Source organism: Pan troglodytes, chromosome 5 (assembly GCF_028858775.2).
Source record: "Pan troglodytes isolate AG18354 chromosome 5, NHGRI_mPanTro3-v2.0_pri, whole genome shotgun sequence".
NCBI classification, from domain to species: Eukaryota; Metazoa; Chordata; class Mammalia; order Primates; family Hominidae; genus Pan; species Pan troglodytes.
In genome coordinates this window covers 82,622,693-82,633,445 of record NC_072403.2, presented here as the reverse complement: position 1 = coordinate 82,633,445, position 10,753 = coordinate 82,622,693, and the positions used below count along the sequence as shown (strand labels likewise).

The 10,753-nt window shown below is 41.8% G+C and overlaps 1 protein-coding gene across 10 annotated transcripts in view; it reads right to left on the bottom strand.

The window, feature by feature from the left end:
• SMAP1 (small ArfGAP 1) overlaps positions 1–10,297 on the bottom strand; it is a 193,409-nt gene extending 183,112 nt beyond the window's left edge. For 2 of the 10 annotated variants that reach the window (XM_016955788.3, XM_016955790.3), the window contains exon 1: positions 9,874–10,249. In XM_016955788.3, coding sequence (XP_016811277.1) covers positions 9,874–9,991 — 118 coding nt within the window. In that variant the 5' untranslated portion in view covers positions 9,992–10,249. Of the gene's footprint in view, positions 1–9,873 lie in introns of all 10 variants that reach the window. The other 8 variants (XM_063813178.1, XM_063813179.1, XM_016955787.2 and 5 more) reach the window with 7 other exon arrangements.
• Between the last annotated feature and the right edge of the window lie 456 nt (positions 10,298–10,753).

The following is a 10,753-nucleotide window of genomic DNA, read 5'->3' as shown; positions in this document are numbered from 1 at the left end:
GCATGTTTCCAAGAGCACTTTATCTAAGCTCTGTTTTAAGTGAAATAATTTTAAAAATCACTTCTATATGATACTGTAACTAAATGCCACTCCAAGTTAAACACAGTTCTACCTAACATCTGAGGTAGAAATACTGACATTAATAGTAAGGAAGCATTACAGTGAAAAAATTTTAAACAAAAGGACTCCTCAACCTGTGGGGAAGAGTTGTATGAGTTGTGTGATATAGCTTGGGATAATTAAAGATAATACTAGGTAAATTTGCTCAGCAAGACCTAAATCATCAGTGAAAAGCTTTAAATAAAAACTATAAAAGTTTGATGACAATCCATATCTCAATAGGACTCAAAAAATAAACTCTCAATAATGTAATTTTTTAATAATAATAGTAAACACTGACATAGAAGTCACAAGGTATGCGGTGAAACCCCGTCTCTACTAAAAATACAAAAAATTAGCTGGGCGCGGTGGCGGGCGCCTGTAGTACCAGCTCCTCGGGAGGCTGAGGCAGGAGAATGGCATCAACCCGGCAGGCAGAGTTTGCAGTGAGCCGAGATCGAGCCACTGGCACTCCATCTCAAAAAAAAAAAAAAAAAAGAAGTGACAAGGTATGGGATTCAAGAAAGAACACAGACCATACAAGGTTGAAATAAATCTTTGCAATAAGGATTAAAGAGAACAAGGACAACTGGTCACTAAGCAAGTCAGAGGCAAAGCTTGGACTGAATCTTAGCTTTGCTCAACCAAGCTAGTGTTCTTTCAATTCTATCATGCTGTTTCTATGGTTTAAAAAGCCCAGGTAGATGACCAGTATCTGACCTAAGGATATAGCAAAAAAAAAAAAAAAAAAAAAAATTATATATATATGAAGACAAAACAAAAAACAAAGAAAAACACTAAAGCACTTATCTGTGGACTCAGTAAGTTTCTAAAATAAAGTTTACGCAAGGTGAGGTGGCTCACACCTCTAATCCCAGCACTTCAGGAGGCCTAGGCAAGAGGATTGCTTGAGGCCATGAGTTTGAAAGCCCAAACAACATAGCAAGGCCCCTCCCCACCACACCCAACAAAAAATTTTTTTTTAAATTAGCCATACATGGTGACAAGCCTGTAGTCCCAGCTACTTGGGAGGCTGTGGCAGGTGGATCACTTGAGCCCAGAAGTTAGAGGCCGCAATGGGCTATGATCACGCCACTGCACCCCAGCCTGGGCAACAGCATGAGACCCTGTCTCTATAACAAGGAAAAAATAAATAAATAAAATAAACTTTAGTGATGAGACAAAAATTCCAATTTGTTTAAATTGGTATTTTGAAGTTATGGTGGTTCTGCTATTAAATGCAAGGAGGGAAACTAAAATGAAGATATTGTCCACATTTGAACACATTTGGCAATAATCTGAGAAAAACCTTAAGTTAGCCGAAGGTGACAGTCTTCCCAACAACAATCTCTTACATCACAAATTTCTACAACAAAAACAGGTGTTTTATCTATCATACCATCAAACATAGTTAACAGCACAGACTATATCTCCTGGGCTCAAATCCTGACTCTACAGTTCAGATTCCCACCCCTATCTCATCTCAATAAAATCACAATTTCCCCAGGTTATAAAAGCCTCTAATGCTCATCCTTGCTCCTCCAGACTGTACCCTTATTAGCAGGCTAGGTTATAGAGCCAGCACAGATATACTGAGGCTCCAACATGTCCTGTATAATATACTGGAAGAAAATATATATTACCAATTATGCTTCGAGTTCCCCAAGACCACCCTCATGTTCAGTAATTTGCTAAGAAGATTCAAAAGATTCAATATACAGTTGTACTCATCGTTATGATTTATTACAGCAAAAAGATACTAAGCACAATCAGCAAAGGAGAAAGGCACAAAAAGTCCAGGGGAAATTAGGAGCAAGCGTCCGGGTGCTCCCTTCCAGTTGAGTTGCAATGAACACACTTAATTCTCCCAGCACTGAGCTGTGACCACACATGTAAAATGATGCCAACCAGGGAAGCTCATCAGAGACTCAGTGCCAAAGGTTATTAGGGAGACTGGTCATGTAGGTACCCCTGGCTGGCACATATGCCAATTCCAGAATCCCAGAAGAAAAGCAGATATTCAACATAAACCACATTTATTATACAAACAACTTAGGCACAATGACAGACTCATTACTTAGGGTGGTGGGACCATCCCCAAGATTCCCCTCAGATGTCAGCCAACCACCGCAAGGCCTGCTTTGTTAACTCTTTTCTCCACACCAATGACTAACAGATCCTTTTGAGCATGAACCTTATCTACCTATCCCCTGCTAATCCCCAGGTCCTAAGAAAGTGCCAGTCACTCCCCTCCAAGTTGTTTTTTTCTTTTTTTTTTTTTTTTGAGATGGAGTCTCGCTCTGTTGCCCAGGCTATAGTGCAATGGCACGATCTTGGCTCACTGTAAGCTCCGCATTCCGGTTTCAAGTGATTCTCCTGTCTCAGCCTCCCCAGTAGCTGGGATTACAGGAGTGCACCACCACACCCAACTAATTTTTGTATTTTTAATAGAGATGGGGTTTCACTATGTTGGGCAGGCTGGTCTCAAACGCCTGACCTCAGGTGATCCACCTACCTCGGCCTCCCAACATGCTGGGATTACAGGTGTAAGCCACTGCTCCAGGCCTCCTAAAATTTTTTTAATGAAAAAATTTCTGGCTCCACTACTTTAAGTTCTGTGTACCTGGGTAATAATATTACCTACCTCAAAGGTTGTTTTGAAGATTATATGAGTTAGTATATGTAAAGTGTGAAGTACACCATCTCTGGTAAAAAAAAAAAAACAAAAAAAAAACACTATATAATTTGTGAGTATATATGTAATGTTATTATTTGCTTTTTTTTTTTTTTTTTTTAACATTCTCCAGGTCACAATGGAGCTACCCTATCTCTAAACTTCTAATGAATCTACCAATGTAAACATAGATTAGAAGTTAACTGGTAATTGTTTCATGTCTACTGAGATCTCTAACTAGCTTGTAGACAACTATATCCAAAACTTTTTGCTTTTGTTTTTTTGAGATGGAGTCCCACTCTGTCGCCCAGGCTGGAGTGCAGTGGCGCCATCTCGGCTCACTGCAATCTCCGCCTCCAGGGTTCAAGCAATTCTCCTGCCTCAGTCTCCCGAGTAGCTGGGACTACAGGCATGTGCCACTGCACCTGGCTAATTTTAGTATTTTTAGTGGAGACAGGGTTTTGCCATGTTGGCCAGGGGTGGTCTCAAACTCCTGGCCTCAGATGATCCACCTGCCTCAGCCTCCCAAAGTGCTGAAATTACAGGCATGAACCACTGCACCCGGCATCCAAAACTTTTTTAACACACACAGTAGTATCTAACGTAGTACTTAATCTTTTTAGTGCCCAGAAAATATTGATTTATCAACAAAATTAAATGTCTGTTAAATCAACTCTTTACAGTGGTAAGAATGTAAGGCGGTCAACTCTTCTGATAATAACTACAAAATGGCCTCCAAGTTTCTTTGATCTTCTTGCATTGAGAAAATTGAGAAACTGAACTAAAATGGCTTAATTCTAATCCGTGAAAAGACGATTAGTAGAAGCGTTTGAAATAAGCAAAAGGGGCTGGGTGTGGTGGCTCACACCTGTAATCACAGCACTTTGGGAGACTGAGGGAGGCAGATCACTTGAACCCAGGAGTTCAAGACTAGCCTGGGCAACATGACGAAACGTGGTCTCTACAAAAAATACAAAAATTAGGTAGGCATGGTCGCACACATCTGTAGCCCCAGCTACTTGAGAGGCTGAGGTGGGAGGATTGCTTGAACCAAGGAGGGAGAGGTTGCAGAGAGCCTACATCGCACCTCTGCACTCCAGCCCAGCGACAGAGTGAGACCCTGTACCAAAAAGAAAAAAAAAATGCCAAAGCACTTTTTTGAGTTTATAAAGTATATAGTTTCAAATATTCTACTTTGCCTTAAAGAGAGCATGGATTCAAGTCCGTTATAGGTTAATAAAGGTGGAGAAAGATATATATATATATATATATCTTGTAAAGCAACAATTTAGGAGATGTAAGTCTCCTTAATTAATGAAGTCAAGTACTGAAAGTTTTATCTTAAACAAACAAACAAACAAAAAAGACAAAGAAGAACTGTGAAGAACAAAAGGAGGGGAGACAACATGCAGCCCAAATTTTAAACTGATGAGTCAGAGACCAATGGTTTCCATCCCAGCTCTGATACCAGGGCTCTGCCCAATCAGGAAAAACCTCGAGATCAGCAGAATTACAAGAACAACAGACCCATCAGACTGAAGTTTCACATTTTGAGGAAACTTTTAGATTGGCAAATTTCTTTAGGTGAATTATAATCAGACTTTCACTTATATAAATTTGTCCTATAAGCATCAACATCATAATAAACACCAGTTCCCCAAGGTGAACTTTACTTTTTAGTAAATATTACTACACTTTAAAAGTAACAACTCTAAAATATCAAAGACTTAATGAAAAACATGAACTCTTGGGTTGGCTCTTGCAATCAAATGGGCTCTACACGTTTCTACTTTTTGAAAAAGTTAGAAAGCTAAAAGACTCCCTTGAAGGCAAGGTATTGGACATAATTAGGATCTGCCAATTATCTGCACATGGAAAGCACAAGTGGGACAGAGGCCACATTCCTACAGAAAGGGCAACTAACAAAAAACGTCTACAGACACTAAGTGGTTGCAGCTCCATAGGCCTTATTCCCCCATCAGCATGCCAGTCTCCTGGGTGAGAAGCAGTTATGACAGTGGTGCAGCGGTAGCAGTGGTGGTATGTGTGGCCTTGAAAGCAGTTCAGCAGTGGCTCCCTGACTTTCCCTCCTCCAGCCCTTCCAATGACTTGGTAAGTACCTGATTCCTGAAAATAGCTACAATGGATCTCTTTCCTGCTCTATACCCTGACTTATATATTGACATTGTGTGAATTTAGGTCCTCTTACCCTCTTCTTGGACCACTGTTCAACATCTCCTAACTCAGGATTTGCCTGCAATCCTCACTATCCCAGTTCTTCCTCTGACCTGAGACTACCAAAACTGATCATGCTTAAAGAAAGCTTATCTAGTAAGGGCCATATGGAAACTTCTTCTGTTCTTTCATACTGGTACATGTGTGTGTGCAGCTGTGTCCTTTAATTCCTTCTCCATCTGATGAAATCCCACTCCACCTTCAGAACCTAGCTCAAATGAAGACTCCTTCTGTGACTGGTCCCAACAGGGTCACTCCACATGCCACTCCCTTTCACAGGTGCACTCCCTTCCACACACCCTGCTGCCTGCCAGGGGCTCTGTGCTCATTCATTGACACATTCATTCATTCAAAAAATATTTGCTAAGTTACATTTGCCTACCACATGTCCTGAAAACTGGGGATACTACCCTAACCAAGATAAACAAGGTCTCCTCTCTTACAGCTATAATCCAGCAGGGATACAGTATACCCCATAATTACCTAAATAATGTTTAATTACAATTGTGATAAGTGCAATACAAGATTCAGGGTGTTGTCTTTTATGTATAAATGGAAGCCTAACCTAATCTCAGAGGATCAAGGAGAATTATTTCCCTTGAAAAGACATTTAAGCAGGAATTGAAAGATGAGCAAAAGCTGAGCAGGCAAAAACTTGTTAGAAAGCTTCCCAGGCAGAAGAACAGCACGTGCAAAGGTCTTGAAACAGCATTCTAGGAACTGTAAAGACCACCAACGGGCAAAAGTCAAGGTGCAAGGGGAACAACAGCCCAAAATAAGTATAGAGGTAGTTATTTCTTAAAACCATTATTACAAGCACTTCGCACATCGTTTTAGAATCATTTATTTGCAAAAACACAACCCACACTAAACAAACTCCTTTAGGTCTTACAAATTTTTTTAGCTCTCTTACCTAATACAATATCTAACAGTGTGTCTTCAAGTCAAGATCTGCAGAACGAAGAAACGAGTGTTTGATCTCAGCAATGAGCTTACCCTCTCAATATCAGACAGGCTAAACAAAACAATCTCTAGAGTTAAAAAACCTTATGTTTCTGACTACCCAAAATTGAATGGGCAAGAGACTCACTTTCATACCAATTTAAACATGCTCAAAATCAAACCTAGCAAAAGATGGAAACAGACCAAATGTTCATCAATAGACGGATAAATTGTGGTCTATCCATACAATGGAATATTATTCAGCCATAAAAGGAGTGAGGTACCGACACATGCTACAAAATGAATGAACTTTGAAAACATATGAAGTGAAAGTCAGAAACAAAAGTTCATATGTTGTATTATATTAAATATCCAGAACAGCCAAACCTACAGAGATAGAACATGCAATAGTGTCTGCCAAGGGCTGGGGAGAGGGGATAGTGGGAAGAAACTGCTCAATGTGAATTTTATCTATATGTTTTGTTTTTGTTTTTCCCTGAGATGGAGTCTTGTTCTGTCACCCAGGCTGGAGTACAGTGGCGCAATCTCAGCTCACTGCAACCTCCGCCTCCCAGGTTCAAGCAATTCTCTTGCCTCCGCCTCCCACGTAGGGATTACAGGTGCCTGCTACCATGCCTGGCTAATGGTTTTTGTATTTTTAGTGGAGACGGGGTTTCACTATGTTGGCCAGGCTGGTCTTGAATGCACTTTTAAAATCTCAGAAATATACATTAACAAGCATGGGACATGTCAATGTGGTACCTGCCAAGCCCAGCGATGTTTTCTAGGAGCCCTACTCAGCCAAGTTCAGGCTACTCCTGATGTCCAACACAAGATGCCCTATTCAGAGCATGTGAAAGAATAGAGAAGTGAAAAAAAAAACAAAAATCAAAGCTAGAATTACCTGTAGATAACACTTTAAATACTGAAAACTAAACTTGAAGCTGGCAAGGCATTCCCAGTCCTCACTGCTCCCTAAAGTGCCACCAACTAATAACCAACAAGAGCTGCTTTAAACTCCCACTGAGTCATGAATGCAGCTAGGAGAGAGGAGGAGTAGTTCCATCTGCCTGTTCTTAAATTCTCCAGTTGTTCAACAGATTTGGTAAGAGCAGGATCAAGAGCAGGAAACTGGCGCCTATGCCATCCTTTTCTCCTTCGTTGCTTCCTAAATACTGTCAATCCAGGAAACACAGCTGGTGATTCAGTAAGAAAATGTCAAAACCCAATTGACATACCTCTACCAACTATGATAAGGCAAGATAATACAGGCACCTCAAATCCTAAGCTTTAGTTTTGGTACATATTCTCAAAGATCAGTGGAAGGAGCTTCTTTGAAAGAAAGAAAATTGAGTTAACTAGGAAATAACTTTGAAATACAGTACATGAAAAGTTTGATGCAATTTACTAGACAGTGAAGAAAATATCAATACATACACAGAATGAAACTTCTTAGTAACTGAGCTGTAGAGTAAGACCTTTAACATATCTTTTAAAAGTACTATATTTATTATGTCATCCTAGCATATAGATCCAAATCATGTAACAAGCCAAGAATTCTACTAAAAAAGCCTCCATAATGTACTTCAACCTTACCAAATACTCAAAAACTGTGAAAATATATTTACATCAATTGCTCTATCATGTCGAATTTTTCAATTACAACCATGAAATCAAGTCTAATTAAATCAATAAGTGGCCTTACCTGTGATTTTTTGCCTGAAAGATCAAGATAAAACAATTAAATTATTTACAAGATCATTTTAATATTCTTCTAGATTTAGGAGCAACAAGAAAAAAATAATCCTTGTAAATTATACTGTGGAGTTCATGCCCTTCAAGCTGCACCCTTGTACTCTTGATACCATTCTCTTCTCTCTCACTTCCTTCACTTCTCAAAACAAGTAAACCAACAAAAGGCCAGACAAAACCAAAATACAAAAGTCATTCATTCAATATATATCTACTGATTTCCGTGGCAATACAAACATTGAGCAAAACGAATACTTCCTATTCTTCAGGTCCAAAGAAGTAAAACTTTTGATCCTAATTTAAGAAGCACATGATTCTCTTCTCCCCACCCCAAAAGAGTAAATAAAAAAAAAAGTTAACATGGTTAATAATGGCTTTTAAAAATCTGTATTATTTTAAAAAGCATTAGTGAAAATCTGATTTTATAAAGTACTTTTTTGGAGACAGAAATTTGAACAAAAATTAAATTATTTTTAATAATGTCTGTAGATGAAGGAAGGTTAATTCTGAAACTGTTACTATTCGACTTTTAATGAACAGATTTAATATTTACCAGCATCTCTACTTAACCATGTTATTACTCAAAATGACAAAATGTGTACTATTTAGCTTCAGCTTCTTTCTTCTTCTTCTTGGCCTTTTAAAGGACCATTTTTCAGTGTTTTGCTAGTGCAGTCAATGAGCAAGCAACTGAGCCTAAACACAGTGCAGAACTCCCAAATAACCACACACAATCAAGTTACTAGGAAAACAAATATTACAAGAACCAGGCATGGACTTTGTAAAAACTCATCACCTGAAAAGGTTACATAGGATAAATATAATCTTGACTCAATCAAGTTACTATATTGAAAAGTGCTTCATAAAAATAATCTAGTTACAGTATTCCCGCATGATTCTTCTAGTAATTCAGTACCTGTTACGACAGTGAAGTAACCTGCTGATGCTGTGTGGCTCAGTCTAGTCAAATATTATCAGCCTACTGAAATGTGACTCATTTATATAGTATTGAGATAGAACAGTAAAGCTTCAGGAAAAGTCTAAGTCAAATAACACAGAAATCTTAAAGGACATTCCCCAAAGAGACTGTCTCCTGCTTTAGAGAACTACCCTATTTCTCACCCAATAACGAAATAAACCAATTAAAAATATACACGATCTTTTCTTAACTACACAAGACATTTCTTTAAAAAAAAAAAGAAATATTTCCCTTGAGATTACTTACAAGACATTAAACATAAATCAGATCTCCAAACACAAAACATAGCAGCTAAAAATAGTCTATCTATTTCAAAGGCTGAAGCAGAAGCCCTCCAACCGAACAAACTAAAATTAGGTTTTTTTCCATCTCTAGATCTTTAAAATGAACCTTCAGCATTTATGAGGTACACAAATCAGTGTCCACATATTCTCCCAAACTAGCTGGTCAGAGAAAACCTAATTACTAAAATCTTCAGAAATACAAACCCACCGTCCTCCAAGAGACTCATGTAATGAAATTCCTCTTCATTCTGGCTAAAAACCAGACTAAAAAACAATACTACTACTAATAAAGACCTTTATCCAATTAATTTATTCCGTAAAACTCAAACCCACCGAAAAAGACCACCATACTCTTTTTCAGGAAGCAGAGATAAAAGCCTTATACAAAAGCTGTCAGGTGGGCAGGCAGGTAGGGCTCCATCTAGGAGACCAAGAATCCGAGCCCGGAGTGGGAAGACGTGGTCACACCGGAGGGTAGAGGAGGGGATCCAGACCTAAGCGCGGCCCCACCCACAGAGATAGCTATGAGCAGAGCTAGGAGGGCAACTCTCTAACCCTAAGCTCTGCCCAGACCCGTGCCCGGTTCCGCGCTCCCAGCCTCGCTCCTACCCCCAGCCCTGTGGAGGGTCCGAGCATCGCTACCCCGGCACCTGCTCAAACCCGTGTCGGGGAGGAGGGGAGGCTGGGGCCACTGACAGGGCCTGCGGGCCTGACCTCGCCGCCGCCTCTGGCGGACTTGAGGGTCGACAGGAGCCCCGCGCCCGCCCGCTCAGCCACCCGCCCTCCAGTCAGGGCAGGAGCCGGCCAGCGAAGCCGAGGCGTCCGCTCGGGCCCCGAGCGCCGCAGCGGCGGGAAGGTCACCGGTCGCAAGAGGCCCCGACCGTGGGCAGCGACGACGTCCAAGCTACCTTTGGCCTCGCAGTCGGCGCAGTACTTGTTGTCCTCCTCCCTCAGAAGCTTGGATAGGATGAGCTGGTGCTGCTCGTTCAGCTTCTGAGCCTTCTCCCGACAGGAGCGCGTCGCCATCTCGGCAGCGGGGCGGGGAGCCCGGGGCAGCTACGGCGGCGGCGGACGCTGGCTGGAGCCGGGCAGAGTGAACGCACCTGGCGCCGCCGGGACCGCGGGCGGACTCAGCCCAGGAAGCGGCAGCGGCAGCTGGAACGGGAGGAGGGGCGGCGGCGGCGGTGGCGGTGGTAGCGCCGACGTGTCCCGCCTCCTTGCCCGGCCTGCCGGCACGCACCACCCTAGCCGGCGAGGGGAGGGGGAGGGGGACTGGGTCGCGCCGAGGCTTCCGGGTGGCGCGGAGGAAGGAACCCGGGCGCCGAGCGCGCTGCGCATGCGCCGAACCTACGGGGCCCGGGCTGCCGAGTCTTTTTGCAAAAAGGCCTTCTGCCCAAGGTGATTCCCGAAAGGTAGCTGGCACTGCCTCATACGAGCTTTCCCCCCTTTTGAGATGTGATGGTCCGCAAGGGCCTCTAGTAAAACCCAGTGACGGAAGACCTTTTACAGGAAGCCTACTTTGACTTGCCCATTTGCCTTTGCTCTTGCTGGCACAACATTGGAAATGCAGAAATAACTAGCGACTGGGTGGGTTCATTTACTCATTCGAGGTTTATTCGCCTGCAGTTTAGAAGCTGGAGACACGGATGGAATAAAAGAGGAAAAACGGTCTCTTACATTTTAAGGGCGAGAAATAATCTAATAGTGACATGTATTAGGGGATAACATTTCATTGAGTGATTACTCTGTTAAACGAACTGTTAGCTCATTTAACCCTTTCCCCAACCT